This window comes from Tamandua tetradactyla, chromosome 6, assembly GCF_023851605.1.
Source record: "Tamandua tetradactyla isolate mTamTet1 chromosome 6, mTamTet1.pri, whole genome shotgun sequence".
NCBI lineage: Eukaryota > Metazoa > Chordata > Mammalia > Pilosa > Myrmecophagidae > Tamandua > Tamandua tetradactyla.
Window position 1 is genome coordinate 3557534 of NC_135332.1, and position 21789 is coordinate 3579322.

The 21789-nt window shown below is 39.5% G+C and overlaps 1 protein-coding gene and 1 long non-coding RNA gene across 25 annotated transcripts in view; one reads left to right on the plus strand and one right to left on the minus strand.

Moving 5' to 3' along the window:
- Positions 1-21584, plus strand: part of LOC143686975 (uncharacterized) — a 67627-nt gene extending 46043 nt beyond the window's left edge. The window contains exons 6-7 of one of the 2 annotated variants that reach the window (XR_013177344.1): positions 18874-19065; positions 21453-21584. This is a non-coding gene — a long non-coding RNA (uncharacterized LOC143686975). Of the gene's footprint in view, positions 1-12363; positions 12436-18873; positions 19066-21452 lie in introns of those variants that run through there. The other variant, XR_013177350.1, reaches the window with a different exon arrangement.
- The window catches only part of MARCHF10 (membrane associated ring-CH-type finger 10), a 90620-nt gene that overhangs the window by 50836 nt on the left and 17995 nt on the right, over positions 1-21789 (minus strand). For all 23 annotated transcript variants that reach the window (XM_077163498.1, XM_077163502.1, XM_077163504.1 and 20 more), the window contains one exon: positions 10442-10613. In XM_077163498.1, coding sequence (XP_077019613.1) covers positions 10442-10613 — 172 coding nt within the window. The remainder of the gene's footprint in view (positions 1-10441; positions 10614-21789) is intronic.

A 21789-nucleotide genomic window follows, 5' to 3' on the forward strand; every position in this document is an offset into this window, starting at 1 on the left:
ACACAATGTTTTGTCCCTATTGGTGACCTGCCCTTCCACTAAGCAGTCAGCCCCTGAAGGCAGGTTCTGCTTACTTTATCTGTATTCCCAGTACCCTTATAGTGCCTGCAGATAAGGTTGGAGTAAATGAATACTGAAATGCTGAATGAATGAGTGACGGATAAGAAAACAAATTTTACCTGCTATTATTCACCCCAGGACAGTGGTGGCAGCTGAATGTATCTGTAAACAGAGGACTTCATTGATAGTCCAACAAGTTAAAATTTTCTACAATCTATTTTTAACCTCTTTTACATCTCAAACTCGAGTTTCTTTGGTCAGGAGTTTTCTTCTAAAGACACTAACCCTGAAGCAAGAGGCGGGTATCAAGAGCAGGCAAGGTGGAAGGACTCGCAACTAACCTTTAGACTACATAAAATCTAGGCCCAGTGTTTTACTTCTCCCAAGAAACTGGTACAAACTCCATTTTACTGATGAGAAAACTGAGTTCAGAGAAATTGCCAATCTGCCTTTATAGGGCTATAAAGTGGTAGAACCAGGATTCTGGGCCAGGACTTCAAGTCCTGGGTTCTGCAACACCCCCAAGTCCCTCTGTCTCAGAAGAATTATGATAAATGACTGAAAATTATGATTCTTCATATAAAAATTTGAGTATTCACTTATGTTGTCTTTTTCCTAACTTGGGCCGACAGTTTAGAAGACTGTTGGACATCAATTAGACTTGCCTGGAAACCTATTAATCTTGGTCTTTCAGGGAAAATCTTCAACAGAATTTATATGCAAGATACGTAATGAAGATTTAGGATTTGCTCTCAAAGTTCTCTTCCTGGATGGTCTTCAAATAAGTACCCAAAAGAGACCACAGTTATTTTAGATGTTTATCTTTTAAAATCTGAATTCACTGTTTTTTCTTAATTTTTAAGAACACATTTTCATGATAAGAAACTATAAGGTTGAATAGGTCTTGCTACTCTTACAAATCTGAATCTGGTGATGACTAACAATGCACTAAAAAATAAGTGACCTCCCTACATGGGACATGACATCTAGGTGTGAAAGTCTCCCTGGCGACGTGGGAGATGACTCCCAGGGATGAATCCAGACCTGGCACTGTGGGATCAACAATTTCATCCTGACCAAAAGGGGGAAAAGAAATGTAACGAATAAAGTATCAGTGGTAGAGAGAGTTCAAATAGAGTCGAGAGGCTACTCTGGAGGTTACTCTTATGTAAGCTTCAGTTAGACCTTGCTACCCATCATAACCTGCCAAACCCCAACCAGAACCATTCCAGCCAATCCTAAAGAACACCTAGGGCAATGTATAAGATTCCACAAGGGTTCCATGCACTAGAGTAACTTTCCAGAAACCTACAACCTCCGGATGGGTCCCTTGTCCAGATAGGTCCTGAAACCTAGCCCAACCTCTCCAGATGGAACTATCAGATAGTTCCATCTCCCTACCCCATATTACTGAAAGACCCTTCCAATATGAAAAAGTTTAGAATGGCCATAGCCCAAACACCATAAAGAGAGGGATGGAAAAATGAAAGGTGATGGTGGAGTTATACAGAGAAGATAGGATTTAACAAATGAATATGAATGCTGAATCATTAAATTGTTATCTCTTTTAGTCTTCAGTATTTTAGAGCAGCTAGAAGTAAAAACCTAAAATTGTGGAATGGTAACCCATGTCAAACTCTGAAATATATTCTACAACTAACTGTGGTGCTGTGCTTGGAAATTTATGTTATTTTTCGCAAAAAATGTCAATTGTGATGATAAAAAAATGTTTAAGGCTTCTAGCCTCCTATAATTTGGAGTAGCTAGAAGGAAAAATCTGAGAGGATCGTATGGTAGCCCATGACAAACTCTGGGATCTGTCTGTAACTACTTGTTGAAGAGTGCTTTGAAAACTATTGCTTTTTTAATTTCTTTGCTTTGTATATATGTTATACTACACAATAAAAAAATTTCAAAATAATACACACACACACACACACACATATATGTGAGATGTAGGCAGGGCAAGATGGTGGCATAAGGAGGTATGGAATTTAGTTAGTCCTCTAGGGCAGTTAGTGAATAGCCAGAAACTTATCTGGAAAAATTGTCTGGGGGATATCCATGATCAGACACATGTTTCACACCAGTCTGGAATGGGTGGAAAGGCTGAGATCACAGCACAGAACTGTAAATAAGTTTCCCAAACTGTGGAGGCTGGCATCCCTCCCATTGGCATGGCATGCTGTTTTGGAGATACTTCCCTGTGGGAAAAAGAACAGTCTCTACTAGGAGCAAGGCAAGGAGAGCTCAAGGAAGCTCCAATGTGGATTTAATTAACAAATTTGGACTGATGAATATGAGCTCTGAGCACAGATAAACCCAGAGCAAGCATGAAAGGAACCCTGAGGTCTCTCCCAAAAGAGAGGAGGTGGGACTGTCAGGAAAACAAACAAAAAAACACAGCAGAGGCTTTTGAAGTCAGCTGAACTAAGAATACCGGAAAAGGACTGTGCCCCAAGAAAAGAGGCACACAGAACCAGATACCAACTCTGGATCTTAATTGGTGAACCTGGGGGGCTGGGACTGGCTCTGAAAATGAATTTTTTTAAACTACTCTTAGACCCATTTAAGGAAGCCTAAGACATTTTCAATTGTCAGCACTGAACCAGACAAGGGTGGAATTAAGGCATGTCTAGACAAAGTTACTAGTCAGGTGAAGGAGATAATTCCCTTAAGAGTAAAGGTGGGGGTTTGGGCCCAGCACAAGTGGCAGCTCTCATTCAGAAAATCAGACCCTAGGGACTGGAAAACAGAAACAGCTTAAGCCTTCCTTCTATTTTAGCTTCTGTTTCAACCAGGCCCTAGAAGGGACAGGGTCTGCTGAGAATTAAAGGCACCACACCACTTCATGCTGGTGGGGAGCTGCAGGCTGACAAGCACCACCTTCTGGGTGGGACAGGAAAAGCACAGAATCAAGAGGCTTCACAGGGAAGACTGGCAAGTTTCCATCCCCAAGGAAACTTGATACTGATTACACCCTCCTCCTGAGACCAGGGCATAGCTTGCCTGGGAAAACCTGACTGAGGTAGATCTTATCTGGGGAGACCCTCCTCAAAAGGAGGTTCCATATAGGCAGGGCAAGAACCAGAAAAACAAGAGCTGAAAAATTCTGATCAGTTAAACAGAAGCTATGCTAGAGGTTTAGAATAAGTTGAATTGAATGTTAAAGAATAGACAACAAAGCCAACCAAAAAGAAAAACCTAGGTAAAAGAGTGAAAATGACCTCCAGAATAAACCAATCAAGGAAATCAGATACCTAGCACCAACATAAAATCACGAGTTATACTAGGAAGCATGAAGATATGGCCCAGTCAAAGGAACAAACTAATACTTAACATGAGATACAGGAGTTGAAATAACCAATTAAAGATGTTTAAATAAACCTGCTAAATCAAATCAATGAGTTAAGGGCAGATATGGCAAAAGAGATGAAGGATATGAAAAAGACATTGGGTGAACATAAAGAAGAACTTGAAAGCATGAATAAACAAATGGTAGAACTTATGGCAATGAAAGGCACAATAAAAGAGATGAAATGCACAATGGAGAAATACAAAAGCACATTTGAAGAGGCAGAAGAAAGGATTAGTGAACCAGAGAACAGGTCATCTGAAATACTAAACACAAAAGAACAAATAGGAAAGAGAATAGAAAAATATAAGCAGGGTCTCAAAGAACTGAATGACAACATGAGGCATACAAATAAATATATATGTTAAGCGTGTCCCAGAAAGAGAAGAGAAGGGAAAAGGGGCAAAAGGAATAATGGAAGAAATAATCAGTGAAAATTTCCCAACTCTTATGAAAGACATAAAATTACAGATTCAAGAAACAGAATCTGTAATTACAGACAGAACAGATCCAAACAGACCTACTCCAAGGCACTTACTAATCATATTGTCAAATGTTAAAGACAAAGAGAGAATTCTGAATGCAGCAACAGAAAAGTGATCCATCATATACAAGGGAAGCTTGATAAGATTATGTGTGGATTTATCAGCAGAATCCCTGGAGGCAAGAAGACAGTGGTATGAAATATTTAAGATACTGAAAGAGAAAAACTGTCAACCAAGAATTCTATAAGAGGCAAAACTGCCCTTCAAAAATGAAGAAGAGTTTAAAGACAAACAGATACTGAGAGAGTTTGTGAACAAGAGACTTGCTCTACAAGAATCCTAAAAGGAACACTATAGGCAGATAGGAAATTACAGGAGAGAAGAGTGTAGAAGTTTGGAGAAGAGTGTAGAAATGAAGATTATCATAAGGATAAAAAGAAAAAAACAATAATGAGCAATCTTTGAGAGTTCAAGTTGAGAATAGAGGTTATCAGGAGATAGAAAGAGGGTAGAGATTGGGTATTTGATGCTGAAGGAGTACAGGATGTTCAACAGGATTGTTTGTAAAGATCCAGACATAGACAGCACAATACTATTGTATGGTAGTACAATACCGTAAGTATAATGAAAAAAGCTGATTGTAAGTATGGCTGAAAGAGGAAGGCTAGGGGCATGTATGATACTAGAAGGAAAGGTAGAAGATAAAAACGGAGATGATGTAACTTAGAGAAACCTATAGTGGACAAATGGATGTCGACATTGCAAGATGTTGAAAATGGGATGGTATAAGGAAAAAAAATCAATTCAAACTAGGGTCTATAGTTAACAGTAACACTGTAGTATGCTTCCATTAATTGTAACAAAGGCAAGATGTCTAAGCTAATTGTCAACAAGAGGAGCTACAGGGGAAGGGTATGGGATTCTTGGTAGTGTTGTTTTTGTTTCGCCTTTTTATTATTTTTTATTCTTCTTTTTCCCCCCTCTTCTTTCTTTGTGGAAGAAATGGAAATGTCCTCATATATATTGTGGTGGTAAATGCATAACTATGTGATTATACCAGGAGCCACTGATTATTGACTTAGGATGGACCTTGAATGGTGAATAAAACTGTTTAAGCAGAAAGATACAACTGCTGGAGAAAATGTCGAGAGATAGATGTACCTATTCACTCTTGGTAAGGAAGTAGAATGGTGCAGGCCCTCTGAAAGGCAGTATTGTGGTTCCACAGGTTCTGTATGGCTAAGTATAGGGTTGCCATATGATTCTGTAACCCAATTGTTAGGTATATACTTGGAAGAACTGAAAGCAGGGACACAAATGGACATTTGCACACTGGTGCTTATGGAGCAGTATTCACGATTTGCAATGGATGTAGGTGAACTAAGGGTACATCGACTGATGAATGGAAGGGCAAAATGTGATTTACACATACAAGGGAATATGAAGAGGCTGCAAGAAGGAATGAAGTTGTGCAGTATGTAACTAGGTGAATGAACCTTGAGGACGTTATGTTGAGTGAAGTAAGCCAGAAACAAAAAGACATATATTTTAAGTCCTCACTATTATGGACTAACTTTAATGTGCAAACTCTAAAAGCATAGGTTATCAGGGGGATAAAACGTGGGCAGAGATTGGGCAATTGACGATGAAGGAGTACAGAAGGTTCAGACTGTAAACTCTTACAACAGTTACATATATTCCTGAGTTTTAACAGTTATTTCTAAATTCTAAGATGTTGAGCTCTTTGTGTATAACCTAGTTGTTCCCTGTAACTCTGGTATCTGTATGACACCAGAGACTCACAGCTAGAGTTCTACAGCTCTGAAAGTCAGCATTACCCCATATATAACAACTGTTAAAAGAAGTTGAAAAGCGATTAGACTTCAATTAGTGATATGAATGAAGCTGATCTCGTTGGGATGAAGGTAAAGTCAGAATACAGGGTAAAGGATGATACTGACTGTTTTAAAACTTCAACTTCTATGTAAGACCAAAGGAAGAGATACATTTTGGTAAAAAAAAATTTAATTTTTTCTAGCACACTATCTTAATTTAACCTGTATGGTCAGTTTATTAAAATAACATAATTACATGGAAACTTGAATAGGAAATGAGATTTTAATACATCTTGATACATTCCCGAGTAATTTGGGCAGAAAATAAAAAAGCATTTGCAAAGTCCCCTTGAGGGATGGGGAAAAATATGGAAATATTAAACTTCCCCAGCTAGGAAATTCCTGATATTCTCTCTAGCATTAGGGACTACCAATTTAATAAGATAAGTCCTTGATCCTTAAGTGTCACCCCCAGAGAACCTCTTTTATTGCTCAGATGTGGCCTTTCTCTCTAAGCCAACTCTGCAATTAATCTCAGCACCCTCGCCCCTATGTGGGACATGACTCCCAAGGGTATAAATCTCACTGGCAATGTGGGCATGACTTCCACGGATGAGCCTGGCCCTGGCATCATGGGATTGAGAAAGCCTTCTTGACCAAAATGGGGAAAAGGAATGAAACAAAATAAAGTTTCAGGGGCTAAGAGGTTTTAAGTAGAGTTGAGAGGCCATTCTGGAGGCTATTCTTATGAAGTGGAGTTGCAAAGCCATTCTGGAGGCTATTCTTATGCATTATAAAGATTTTTCTTTTCAGTTTCTAATGTATTAGAATAATTAGAAGGAAATACTTGAAGCTGCTGAATTGTATTCTAGTTGCCTTGATTCTTGAAGATGGTTGTATAACTATATAGCTTTTACAGTGTGACTATTTGACTGTAAAAACCTTGTTACTGATATTCCCTTTATCCGTTATATGGGCAGATGAGTAAGAAAATAAAGACAAAAAATAAATAATGGGGGGGACGAGGGGTATGGGATGTTTTGGCTGTTTTTTTTTTTCTTGGAGAAATGAAAATGTTTAAAAATAGATTGTGGTGATGAATACACAACTATATGATGACACTGTGAGCCACTGATTGTATACTTTGGATGATTATATAACATATGAATATATCTAATAAAGTGGCATTTTTAAAAAAACAAAACAAAAAAATAAATGTTACATAAAAAAATGAGTGAGGATAATTTCTGAATGCTTGGCTTTGTTTTAAAGGGCAAGATTTTTGGAAGCAGGCTCAGAGGACTCCATCCAGATCAGTTTTCCTGGCATATAACGAGGCAGAGTATGCCTAAGCTCCAAGTGAGAGTAGAGGACAAGAGAGGGCATACTCCTTCCCCATGTGCCTGGCAGTGGGGTAGATGAGCATTTTAGGGCCCAGGTGCCAGAGCCCCATGGTGGGAGTAATGGCCTTTGGATGCCTCTATATGTTCCAGAAAGGAGAGGTGACTGGGAGGGGTTTAGGGAGCCGGCAGGAGTTAGAGGCACTTCCCTGTACCCCTGCATCTGTTGGACCCGCTGACTCTGCTTCCCACTGATTCATATAGGATTCTGAAGCAAGACAATGTAACTTGGCTAGGCTCATTTCTCGCCCTATGACACTGTTCACCTTGACATGAAATAGGATTTCTGAATCAACAGTATGTCAGACTTAGCTAGATCTTCACTCAGTCTGAATTCTCCATGTCTTTTTTGGAGATAAAACAGATCTCTGGTTTGGTGAATGCTTTCTGATTATTCATCTTTTTTACATTTAGTGTTTTGCTTTGGGAACTCATGGTATAGTAAAATTTCTATACTTGTATATATGTTACAGATTTTAAAAATACAGCTTTGATTTTTGTTAAATCCGAAAAGAAAGATGGGGGTGGCATGATGAACAACATTAAGACAAAGAAAAAACAAAGTTTTCTAATCCATTATTGTTCCTAAATGACCAGTTCTCATGTGCTAGACATTATAACGTGATAATTTATCAAGTGCTTATGGTGTCAGGCACTGTAATAACAGCTTGAGCATACAATATATCATTGAATCTTCATAGCAACCCCAGCAGGTAGGATCTGTTTTACACCTACTTTACAGATGAGGAAACTGATGCATGCAGCAATTATTTGTCCAGTAGTACAGCAAATAAGAAATGGGAGTCCAGGTGTTAATTTAAGCCTTTTGACTCTGAAGCTCTCACCTTTAAACTCCACACACCACTATATGGATAGAGATGAGGTGCATCATAAGCCAACTCATCTAGAAATAGTTCCATAAAATATATGAACTTAATTTAAAATGTGTGAATTCCTTCTAATAAAGTGTGAGGAATAAAGAGAATCTGACACCTTCTTGGTTATACATCTACTCATAGAAGGCGCTGACATTTCCTATATTATAAGTAGCCATTTCAGGGTTTGCCATGGTAATACATACAACAAAAACTTTCTATGGCACGGAATAGCATTACAAGATTTGCATGTAAATTAAGCTACACTTCACCAGATTCACAGTTTTATTCCCCAAATGTCTAGCATAGCACGGTATGGAAATCAAGCCTCTTAGGCAGATGTTACAAAGGAATTTTACTGTATTCAGTGCATCAGTTTCACAGAGAATCTCAGGTCTGACATTGGAAGAAGTTTTGATGACTCACTGGTAGCTCTGGATCACCCCTAAACTGCTTTAGGAAAATATTTCTCTATAGAGGAAAAGTAAAGCAGGAAGCTGAGAATCGACTAGTGAAATGGGTCAATGTGTCCAGGTAGTTCAGCCTCCAAATCCTCTTGTTCTATAACAGCAGATTATCTGAATTTTCAGAAGTGCCCCAACCACTCACTTGACTTTTCTCAAACAGACTCAGCTTAAACTCTGTTTCTCATGAATCAAGGAACTTTAGGTGAATCTATGCCCATATGATGAATGGACCTTAATGTCCCAATACTTTGCTTTTAGTATTCAGAGTTGATTTGGCTTTCTGATCAACTCTGAGAGCTGCACAACTGTTTCAGCCTCTGTGGCAACTGACATCAATCACTAGGACTGCTATACTGGCTGGGAAGCTGGGCCTCAGTCTGGTTCACGGCTGCCTGGGTCCTAGACATGGTCTATGGCCCTAATACCATGATAAAACTGGTGGTTTTTAAAGGCTTTTGCTACAAATACTATCCCTCATTTGATGAAACAGATATCTTTCTGCCAGCTTGGCTCCCTTGCCTAAACCCTGGTATTTTCCAGTCTGATAATTCTCCAAATTTGATGCTTTATAGAATGTAAAATGAATTAGTTCCCCATTTTTTGGTCAATGTTGTAAGTTCCATATGGAGTCTGCTCAGACTGAAAAACATCTGTATTAACAGGACAAACTGAAATCATTGAGTGGGATTCCACTAGTCATTTTGGTGAATTTTCTCTACAGATGACAAAGCACAGTCTGCAATCATCAACTGCTTTTAGCAAGAAGGCTAAAAATGATATAGAATGACTGGCGTTGCATTATTTAAATTAAATTCAATTCTTGCCATTAAAAACATTCTAATTTAATAAATTACAATCTGTGTTTTGAAATATTTGGGTAATGACCTTATCTATTCTACTTCAGCCTTAAATAGCAGTTGAATTAAAAGAGCCAAATTTCTAATAAAAATCTTTAAAACAAGAAATTGTTAACTATGATGGTACTTTTCCCTGATTAAATGAGGAAAAAGAGTCAGGACTTTGCCTGAAAGGACATTATTTCAGAAGTCAATTTGATTTTGATTTCATTAAAGCATTATAATATGGATAGCTAATCTAAGAGAAAGCTGCCATTTTCTAAAAATGCATTAAGATTTAGCTGAACACATAGTTGCATGATAGGAACTATTTGGGATTAGAAAGTAGTTGTGATTTGGATTTAAATGAATTATGCTGCTATTTACAAATTCTTCAGATCATTTCCATCCTACTGTGAAGCAGAAGGCAGACCTTCCTGCCTAGTTACCCCAACTTAAACATCAGTTAAGGGAGGTATCAAGTTTGTCCTACAGATGTTGGTTTTGATGAGGACAAGCCCAAGGGACTCTAAACCTGCAGTTGAATTTATTCCCTTTCAGGCTATTAAATCATTCCTGCCTCAAGTAGAGGGCTGGTTCCTGCTTCAAAGGCAGCTAAAGAGTGAATTATTTACCAAATTGAACAAAAGGGGGGATTCATCAAGCTCCTTTTTCCCCATAGAAGACAAATCCAGAACCCAAGGACTTGATTATTCTCTCTCTTGGCTATAAATTACACCATTCAGATGCTTTTGAAAGTTTCTCTTCATGGTGTTGCTTCAGTCATAAAACTTGATACCTGAGGCTAAACTTCTTTAACCCCCAAGAAGAGTCAAGAAGATGAAAAGACAGCAAGCAATTCTAGGTAAATGCCACACAAATCAAATAATTGAGCAGAAAACATGGGTAGTGGAGTCAGTTACTGTAAACAATTCATGCCTTCTTGACCTGGTATTCTACTCTGAAACTAATTTGACCATTTGTCTATAATCATCAACTTTCCAAAAACTGAATTAGTCACTTGGAAAAAAAGCTAGATCTAACCAATCCCACTAATTTGATTGCTGCCATCAATTCTGGGATTTTGGATTTTTTTTTTTTATAAATTTCAATAAGCCAGCCACTCACCTGGAGAGGGTTTGCTGGGGCCCAGTTTCTCTGGTTTCCTTGGAGTCATGGTACTTTTATGTTTCTGTTTGACTGATGTTTGATCAATTGCTGGAAGTTTGGAATCACATTTAGCCACAGAAGTCTTGGCAGATAACCTTGGTTCGGCTAGAGGATCTTCCTCAACAGAACTCTAAGGAAAATGAAAAGTGTCTGAGTATCAGTAACCAAGATGTTAACTTTGCTAGACAGAGAAAAAAAGAAAATAAAGCAAATACGGTGATTCCCTCCAACAAGAATACTGGAGCATCCAACCATGTTCTATAGGACCTTTTGCAGTGAAAAAAAATTTTTCAATATTTTTATTGACAAATCTTCACACATATACAGTTCATACATGGTATACAATCAGTGGTTCACAATATCATCACATAGTTGTGTATTCATCACCATGATCATTTTTAGAACATTTGCATCACTCCAGAAAAAGAAATAAAAAGAAAAAAGTCATATATACCATACTCCTCACCTCTCCCTCCCAGTGACCACTAGTATTTCAATCTATTTTACCCCTTATCCCCTCTATAATTTATTTATTTTTATCCATATTTTTTACTCATCTGTCCATATCCTGCATAAAAGGAGTATCAGACACAAGGCTTTCACAATCACAGTCACATTTTAAAAGCTATATTGTTATACAATCATCTTTAAGAATCAAGGCTATTGCGACACAGCTCAACAGTTTCAGGTACTTCCCTCTAGCCACTCCAATACACCATAAACTAAAAGGGGTATCTATTTAGTGCATAAGAATAACATTCAGGATAACCTCTTGACTCTGTGTGAAATCTCTCAGCCACTGAAACTTTATTTTGTCTCATTTCTCTCTTCCTACTTTTGGTCAAGAAGGCTTTCTCAATACCTCAATACCATGATGCCAGGTCTCAGCTCATCCCCGCAGTTCTGTACCACGTTGTCAGGGAGATTTACACCCTTGGAAGTCATGTCCCATGTAGGAGGGAGTGCAGTGAGTTCACCTGCCAAGTTGGCTTTAGAGAGAGATTGCCAGTAAAATTTTGATTGACAGGATGTATCAACTTGGAAATAACAGCCAAGAGAGTGAGTTTATTTTGCAGAACAATATGACAAGAATGCATTTCTGACCTTAAAGTCATTTTATGGCCAATAAACAGCTCATATTAAAAGCTACTTACGCAATTGGGAGAAATAATTAGTGCCTTTAAAAGTTTTGCTATTTTATTATTTGAACTGCTTTGGGAGTAGATGGGGTAAAATATCCCTTATGTTGTTCATATTCTTGACAATAAAAAGGACATTGAGATAGTGTGGTGGGGACTGGATAAATCAGATCTGTTTCAACACTCTGGGTTACTGGGTGGAACATATGACAGACTAACCTTTAAAAAAGGCCTGTACTTGTCAGTCTTCTATAAAGAAGTCAGTATAAATCTACTGGTGAACAAATTATTCCTGTAGTGTGAGAATATCCTAACACAGTCTTTCAGACCCAATAAAAATTATGCAGGCATTCAACACTTTCACACTTTGCCACACTTATACCTACCAGAGAAATGATGAGGGCATTATAAATGACTATTGGAAACCTGGTGCTATCAGGCAATTTTAGCCTAGCTTATAGTTTTAGGTTTAGGTCCTAATGTTAGTGTGATTTTCTACGCTATAGTTACACATTTCTGTAGCAATCAAAACCAAGAGATTTTAATTTCTTTTTTCTGGGGGAAAGGTCACTAAGTTCTCCTATGTGGCACATTAGTCCAGTATTTGAAAGTCCTCTGAAAATGTAGTCTTTTGCAGACATGGAATGCTAAATTAATGTTCCTAGACCTCCCCAACTGCTGCAATTTGTATTGATCTTGCTCATCGTTCTTGTTGACAGTTGTGGCATTTTCATTTCACAGGCTCCTGACTCAGGAAAATACTCTGAATAGCTCTGAATGATTGGGTGCAATGTAACACAAACTTAACTCTAAAAACGTTCCATTCTTGTCAGTCTTCTATGAAAAGTCTGTATAAATCTACAGGTGAGCAGATCGTTATTCTCCAAGACTACAAATGTTTTATAATTTAGAGTCTGGATACAGCCTTCGAACAATTATTTTTTCTCCATATATTCTCAGAAGAAGACCACCCTAAGATAAAGGGCCAGGACAAGGACAGAATTATCCTCTCTTTTCCCTTTCAGTTTTGGAATTTAATAGAAATCCTTACAAATTATTCTGAAACATTAGGCCATCTCTGAACAATGAAACAGACCCCCTCATTCTCAGAAAAAGAAATGTGGGCAAATTTTAATTGTCTGCCTAAGACTGTCATTGCAACTAGATCCTTGAAGTCATAGGGAAGGAGAAGAACATCAGTGAGCACGAGACAGAATTTCTTCCAAAACTGCCCAACACAAACACCTCCTGTTTGTGGGTAGAGAAGCCTGCCCCACAGGGCCCTGCTCTTCTGCTGGCTGAGGCAGCCAGAGTGGTATGCTAATATTACTGGGTCCTTCCCAGGTCCCTGCAGCCAGCGCGGGAATTCTTTGATAACCCCAGGAGTGGTGAATTAGGAAGGGCTGGAGAGATGACTCCTTATTGGATAGTTACCATATTTATCCTTCCTTCACCCATTCAATTATACTTCAAGCCTTCAGAGCATCTAAGTGGAAGAAAAGCTGGACAATTAAACCATGCCTGCTAGGTATGGGACTGAGTACCTAACATTCCAAGTACATTCTACTTTAGTTCCTGGGTAGAGCCATCATTCCTCATTCTAGAAAGAGCAGTTAGAAGTAGATTTTTTGTTAGTTGGAAACTGAAGTCACAATGGCAAGAACCATAATATTTATGAATGTGCTACTGACTTTTTTCTTGCTTTCCTCATTGAGAATTCTTAGACAAAGTTTTTCAATATTTTCTGCCTTTATTCATGTTCTCAGACATTCTCATCTATCTTCTCTCATGAAAACCAACCATACCATTCTCCCCCTTAGGTGAAAGAAGTTATAGTAACTTATTTTGGTACTAAAGTGTGCTATTTAACATTCTGGAGCCCAATTCCCTGAGATTGAATCCTGGTTCTGCTGTGTAGCAATTGTGTGACATGAGGTTCGTTAGTTAATCTGCATTTCAGATTTTCTCATCCATGCACAACAGTGTTTACCTTTTGGTGGTTTTGTGAGTTTTAAATGAATTAAAATGTGTTTACCACTTAGCACAGTACCAGGCATAAAGTAAGTGCCCTGTAAGATTTCATAATTAGTCTTTAATTCATAACTAGGTATTTTAAAAAAGTAACTACCTAACTACTGATCTTTACCCATGTTTGAAGCCAAAACCAAAAACCCCAACTGGAAATTTTGTTGGATTCCATCTATTCCAATGAGATATGAGTGAAGAGGTGGGTCAGTTCCTACACCAGACTATTAATTTCCTCTTAAGGCTATATAATTTCCAAATAGCCACTTGAAATTTACCTAGTCTTAAGAAAATATGGTGCAATTTCTTGTACAATAAAGCTCTAATGGAAAATGTTTAACAACATTAAGAGACTATCAAACAAAACAATTAAATTATTTTGATGTAAAGTTATTTTTAAGCTGTGTCTTTTCCTCTTGTAAATTTGAATAATAATTACAATTTTCATTCCCTTCCCCATATATTTATAAGTTGAAATGTCACATGGAGGTGGAAGCAATAAGCACATTGCTATTCTTTTGAGGGAAGAAAACCAACTCTATTTTCAAAATCAAAGACTAAAACATTAAAAAAAATCTATGTGATATATGAGTAGATTTTAAGCACTCTGTTGGGAGTTTGCCAAAAAAGCACTAATAAAGCCATGTTAACTAAAAGCTACCATCAATATTTTCTGGAATATTTTTATTTTTGTATTTAATATTTTTCAAAGATTTCCAACTTGTTCTTGTGGCATCAAACAATAAAGTGAAGACATGACTTTGCCCAGGGCTAGTCTCTCTCAAAAGTTCAGAGAAAGACTAACACTGGGATAAAAAGGGACTTACATTAGAGAATGTAAATGGCACAGGGCATCGAAGTAAGAACTTAGTAGCACTATAATGGTTCAAGTTAGAACTCCTGGAAGATGAACACCCAGGGTTGGGAAGTGGGATGCATTTCCTCAGCAATGTGGGGATGATTAGATTTTTTAAATGGGCCCAAACAATGCTGAATTTGAAGTGGCAAGATGACAATGAACAGGGATATTCAGGAGAGCAAGGAGACAAAAGTCATGAGGGACAGATAGTATTTCCACCTCTTGGCTGATGGCTTAGTTCCAAGACCCAGGAAATTGGTTCTCAGTTTGTAAGCCAATGCCTCCCCTCCCCAATGTGTGCTTCTGAATTCTATGTATATAGAACCAATTTTTGCCATGTGCCATAAGATGGAAGGCTGAGCTAGGCACAGTGTACTTCAGGGAACAACTTGCTGTAAATAAAGGAGAAGAGGCAAAGAGTAGAGTCAAGCTAGTGCCAGAGAGAGAATCATTGTTTATTGTCTTTGGAATACATTTAGTCTCATTAGATTATGAAAGCATTTGCTCAAGGCAGTGAAAAATTATAGGATTTTTACATCTTTATTATATTATATTATTTATTATATTATACCTTTGCATCTTAATTTTCACTAACCTCTAACTAAAATCTAAGCATATCTTTCATTTATGAATGTAGGCAACAAAACCACAGTAGTAATAGCAATACCTGTGATTTTTGTCACCAATAGAAATCACAGATATTTTCACATCTCATTAAATTTGTTGAAGATGTCTCAAAATATCCTTTACACCCACCACCTGTTATTTAATGTGTTAATAAAGAAGCACACATATTACCAAATCACAAATTTCTAAAAATATTTTGGTGGCTGTATTTTACACAGGTTTCCTTTGAAATCTTGTGTATTTTATTTCATGCAGTTAAAAATATTACTCAGAAAAGGTGACCCAGAAGGTTCACCATACTCCCAAAGAGGTCTCTGGCACAAAAATAGGTATTAAAACCCCTGGTATAGAGTGAAAAGAGACTCAAGTATTGAGGAATTCCAGGTTTCAGTGCCCGGATAGAGGAGGATGAGAAGTGTAGAGGGGAGAGTAAGAAGCAGCAACCAGAGACAAGGGAGGAAACCAGGAGAAGAATTTGGCGTTACAGAAGCTTGGGGAGGAAGCATTTCCTGGAGGAACGAGCAGCCAAGCAAGGCAAACTCTGTCATGTACAATGAGGACTGAGAAAGACCCAGTGCATTCAAAGATGTGGCAGTCATTTGACGAAGAGCCATTTTTGTGGAATGAGGAGCGTGGAAGCCAGATTGGAGTGGGCTGAGGAGTGAGTAGGAGGTGGGGAAAGGGAGACAGTCAGTGTAAATTATTCTTTTGAGAACTTTTGACTGTGAAGAAGAAATGGAGGGGGCTGTGGGATCAAGAAAGGACGTTCTGTTCTTTTTTGGGGGTGTGGGGTTGGATGGGAAACCTTAGATCATGATTAAATGCTGACGGGGAGGTGCTGGTGCAGAGAGATAGGAGAAACAACCAGGGATGGATGGGGTAAGGGTCTTGAGAAGAGCAAGGAGGTGGGGTCCAAGCGCAGGTAGAGAGTTTGCCAGGGGGTGGGAATGAGGAAAGAGATGCAAGGAAGGAAAAGGGTGGGTGAGTCAGGCAGCAGTAAGCTGAGGAAGTTCCCAAGTGAGGACTACAATGGTATGACGTAAAGAGAGAGGAGGGATTGAATATTGGGGAAAGCAAAGAATGTGTGAAGCGGGAGAGAGAAGTGGTAGCACTGAGGGCCTAGTAGAGGTTGGTTGCTGTGAACTTTCAGTACCATTTTTCAAAGCAGTAGATTTTCTCCACTAGTAGCCAGTGACCTGGATAAAGGCCCAGAGATTGTGGATGGGTGGGGTTTAGCCAGAAGGGTGAGAGAAAAAGGCAGAGGGGCAAGGAAATTACTAAAAGGATCAAGTACTAAATCTCGGCTGTTTAAGAAGGAAAAGTCAGTACAGGAGGGGGAGATGATAGGGCAAAGGGAAAGGTATCAATGGACCAGAGGTGGTTAAGGGAAGCCAGAAAGACTGGAGACTGGCTAATATAGTGATTTTAGAGATGGAGTTCTTTTGGGTGGTAATAAGGTTCAAGAGGTGCTATGGGAGGGATGTGTAGGGGGTTGAATTATGTGCTCTCTGCCAACCCCCAGTACTTCTGAATGTGAAGTTTTTTGTTATAAAGGTCTTTGCAGATATAAGCAAGATGAGGTCATACTGGATGAAAGTATCCTAAATTCCAACAACCGGTATCTTTTAAAGAAGAGGGAGGACAAAACATACATGAAGGGAAGAAGACCATGTGATGACAGAGGCAGAGATTGGAGTGATGCAGACACAAGCTAAGGAACACTATGGGTTGCTGGCACCACCAGAAGCTAGGGAGAGGCAAAGGATTCTTCCCTAGAGCCTTCAGAGAGAGTATGGCATTGCTGACATTTTGATTTGGACTTCTAGTCTCCAGAACTGTGAGAGAATAAATTTCTGTTTTAAGCCACGCAGGGTTTTTGCTACTTTGCTATAGCAGGCCTAGAAAACTAAATACAAGGTGACAGAGTGAACTGGAAGAACACACTGGGGATGAGCTAGGAGGTGAGAAGCTAGAAGGTGAATGCATTGTCCATATAGATGCTGAAGTCATCTAGAATTGTGGCAAAAGATCATGAAATGGGGTAGACAGAGAGTCTGAGCCACCTGCCAAGGTCTTTATTGAAGAAGCAAGAGTAGCCCTTGTAGAGGGGAGGGATGAGATGGGGAAGAGGATGGTGGAAGAGAACAGCCAAGCCTCAGTGGACTAGTGTTTCCAAAAGAACCTGGGAAGTAACGGTCTGGGACCAGCCTCAAGGAGCAAGAAGGGCACCTTCTTGTTCCTGAAGCTGATGTGTGGAAGTCATATGAATAGCCACCCCTGGAAAGGGTATACAGGACAGGAGTATCACCAGGGAAGAGCCAGGCTTCACTTACAACAAGGGTGGACATCTCATGTGCTACAGGGAGACTGGACCACACACCATTTTCCAAATGCACCCATTTCTCCTTGACTTAGGCTATTCCTTCCACTATAATGTCCTCACTTTCACTGCCAGCTCCCTAAATCCTGCCCATCCCTTGATACATAACTTAAAATCTACATCCTCAATGAAGGTGTTCCCTTGCCTTTCTATTACACTCATCAGATACTGTCTTGAATGCAGATATTCTTGCATATCTTAGTTCACTAATACTTTAAGCTACTCAAGGGCAGGGACAAGGCTTATTCATTACTGTAACCCATAGCATCTAAAGAGCATCTTGTATAAAAGTGATTTCTAATTTCTCAATCAATAAAGCAACATAAAAGCAAAAGAAAGTTTTAGGACAAAATGCTGTATGTTGTAAAATGTATTTTAAAATGCAGATACACATTTGAATAGTATTATCTTGTGAATGAATAAAATTAAAAATTTTGATACCTGAATTTCAACTAGTTTCTAATTAGTCTTTTGGTTTTAAAAGTAAATTAGAACCTTATTTTTTTTTTTTGCATGGGGAGGCTCTGGGAATTGAACCCAGGTCTCCGGCACGGCAGGTGAGAACTCTGCCACTGAGCCACCGTTGCCCACTCAGAACCATTTTTTAAAGTAGGGAATTTTAATAAAACATAGTAAACTAAAATATTTAGTACTACATATGAGGATAAAAGCCACTTTATCATAATCTTCTCTTTTGCAATTTCTAAGCTGCTAAGTATAATTAATTAACACAGGGATTTTTGGGGTGGTCAGAGGCCACCAATTTGAGCACCAATGATAACACTGAGCTGGGATAGCAATTGGTATTTGTATCATCTGGTCACATGGCAGAATCACCCTGGTGGGAGGACTGAGTTGAGGTAGTCTTGCTTATGTGTCGAAAAGGCAAGGCAGCATTCTGGAAACAGCTGCAATTTAAATTGAAAGTTGCTCCATTTTATTGTCATGCTCCATTTTAAAATAACTTAGTGGAACTCAGACACAGTACTGAGGTAAAGGAGAAATGAAGCACTGCTGGCTTTGCCCAAGATTATTATTATTTATTTGTTCCATTAATGCTGTTGAAGACCTCCAGCACCCTGGTTTAGCCCCAGCGGGGCCACCAGGTATTCCAATTAATCTGTAATCTAATTATAAAGGAAATATCCAATTCGGTCCAGTGAGTTATTTGGCAGAATGTTTAACGACAACAAGATGACCTCCCTTGTGAAATATAATTCTAGGTCAACTCAGGGCCGTTCTGATCTTCCTCTGTCCACTGAAAGATACAACCCAGTCATTATTGCATCCTGTGTTTTTGCTTACCTGTGGCAAAAGGAAATTACACTGTACTTTAAAGAAGTCATTTGTCTTCCCACAGAGAGATATGCCAGGGGAAAAAACACTCTCCTCCGCTGGTTCCCCTGGTCACCACCAGTTCAAGGGTTTCCGAAGGGTTGACTCTTATCAACCAATCCACCTTCAGACCCAAACTGGCCTTTGCAGTGTGGCAGCTGCACCAAACCATTCTCCTCTCAAACATTTCAAGCCAGGTCAAGCAGCATTCACCACTGTAAGTAGCTTTATTCCTTTTCTACTCTTTTCATGGAGGTTAAGGTTCCCTATTCTGGCTGTATGGCTGTAGCTGTGAGTTTCAACATGTGTGTGTCCTTCAGACAGCCTTGCAATTGTCAGTGATCAAACATTCATTGAGTTTCTATTATGTGTGAGGCATTGCTGGAGATACAATAATAAACAGAGCCTGATTTTGAGTAGCTCCCAGCCTAAGGAAGGAGGCAGTCAGAAGAATCTACCCCTTGGTGGACTTAGGCCTAGAGTGCTACGAGTATAAAAAAAGGGGCAAAAGCAAAGTCACCTGACTCGTAGGAGAGCCCTGGAAACTGTCCCCAGAAGAGGTGACCTCAGAGTTCAGGATGCACAGGTAAGGCCTTCAGTACCCTGCTAAGATATTTGAACTTGATCTCAGAGACAATGGAGAACTGAAGAATTTTTAATAGAGGAGTGACATAATTCAATTTGTTTCTGCAAGGATCACTTTTAGGCAGTCTGGGAGACTGGCTGAAATGGTTGAGATGAAGGTAAAACGACCAGGCATAATCTAGGCAACAAAAAACAGGGGTCTACAAAGGGAGGTGATGGTTGGAGAGAGTCAAGAGGAAAGAGATAAGAGAGCCAGGCTTTGGTGATTGATTGCTATGGAGTATAAGGAGGAACAAGAGTCTAAGATAATTTCCAGAATTCCAACTTGGGCAGAAATAAATTCAGAGGAACCAACTGAGGTGAGAAGATATGCATTCGCATCTTTAGTCTGAGGGGCTTATAGGACACACCACAGCAAGTAGCTTAGCAGCTAAAATGGGAAACACACTCAAATGAAAATTCCCACAGATCCACACTCGTCAATCCATGGCCCACACATTCCCTGTCCATGACGTACATCTCAGGCTGGAGAGGCCATGTGCAGACTGCATTATTACTCAGGTGCACCTCGAGGGCACAGAGTGTGAGCTAGAGTCAAGAGGGCGGCTGTGACAAACACCACACCAGGTGTTAGAGATGACTCACAGCCTTGTAGGGTGGGGCTCTTTGGTAACTAGAACCAGTATATGTGTGTGTGTGTGTGTGTGCGTGTGCCCACATTAAACTGCCTCCTCAACACACAGGAGGCCTGGGGCAAGAAAAGAAGTGAGGCCCAACCCCCAAGGAGTCCAACAGTGGGCACGCAGAAGTTAAGAAAAAACTAGAAATGTGACTCACAGAACACAGATGCCATGTCCTAAGCTGCGGCTGCTTTTGTGACACTATTAAGGGCGTCAGAGTGTTGACAATGACAGATTAATGGGAGAACGACTCCCCAAGAGCCATTTGAAAGAGGAGAAGCTGACGGTTTCACAGACAGGATAAGGTGAATAAATAAGTAATGAAAGGAGTCATGCAGGTCCTACAAAAGCACAAAATGCAAGTTGACCCAGCCTTCATGCACCACTGAATCATGGGAGAGCTAACAATTATAAGGACCTGCAGTTTACACAGCATTGTATTATAAATTATGTAGGGTCAATTTCTGGGAAACAAAACCCCTTCCTAGCCTGTGGGGTTTCGTTGCATTTTGTTTTTTGGATTTGACCCTAATCTAGAGTAGTGTAGTCTGACAGAAGTTTCGGCAATTATGAAGTTTCTGCACAGTCCATTCCAGGAGCCAATAACCGCATGTGGCTACTGAGCATATAAAATGTGACTAGTGTGAAGTAGGAAGTGAAAGTTAAATGTGATTTTAATTCATCTTAATTCAAAAGCCACATGCGTCTAGTGGCCACTGTATTGAACAGCACAGACCTAGATCTTTGCTGTCCTTACGTAAGGATGGATATTCTGACGTTTTAAGCCACTGCAATTTACCTGGGGAGGTTTCATAATTTAACCTCCAAAGTCTGTATTGGATTATTATAGACAAAACAATTAAAATGCTCTGTTGGGTAACAGCCTTCATACTAAGCTTACCTTGCTAGCTGGGAGATTCAGGTGACCTCAGAGATCTTACATCAGACTGAGCCAGATCTGGGGCACAGCCAGCTGCTTCTTGGTATCAGGTTAACTGCCTAGGCCCCCTTCCAATGTAACACTGGGTCCCTGTGACCTGGAATCTAAATATTTAGTTGCATGGTTGCTGATGATGGAAGGACAAAATCCTGTTCTTATTACCAGAGCAAACAGTGCTCTTGAAAACCCAAGCTCCTGATTTAAAAGCAGTGACAATACTCCTTCTGTCCTTGAGAGGCTTATGCATTTGAAGCAGTGTCTCTTTCAGCAAGGACATAGGCTCTTGGAAGATGAGAAGAGCCCATGATGTCTCTCTTCACAGAAGCTTGCTGTCCTTCAGGTCTAGGGCCACTAATGTTACCACCGGTAGGGAAATCAGGAATCTTTTCCTTTTTCTAGGAAGGTTGGAGAGAAGAATTATCCTGGAGGCCTGATCACTCACAGTAGGCTTCTCCAGGTCAGTATCTGTCCCAGACACCTGGGATGGAAGGATGCTGCTTCCTTCCCACCTCATAAGACTGTTTCACTGTTTAGTCTAGTTGGTTATGTGGAGTTACTGTTTATTTTACTTCACTATTTTACATGTTAAATTCCAATCTGATTAAGCAGTTCACAAGCTTGTGTGTAACTTTGAAAAGGGTTTAAAATTAAGTCACTACATTAAGTGGGTTTTAGAAAAAATGTGGCCTGGGACTGGGTTGAGGTGAAAGAAGGTTTTCTAGGAACCTCCAAACAT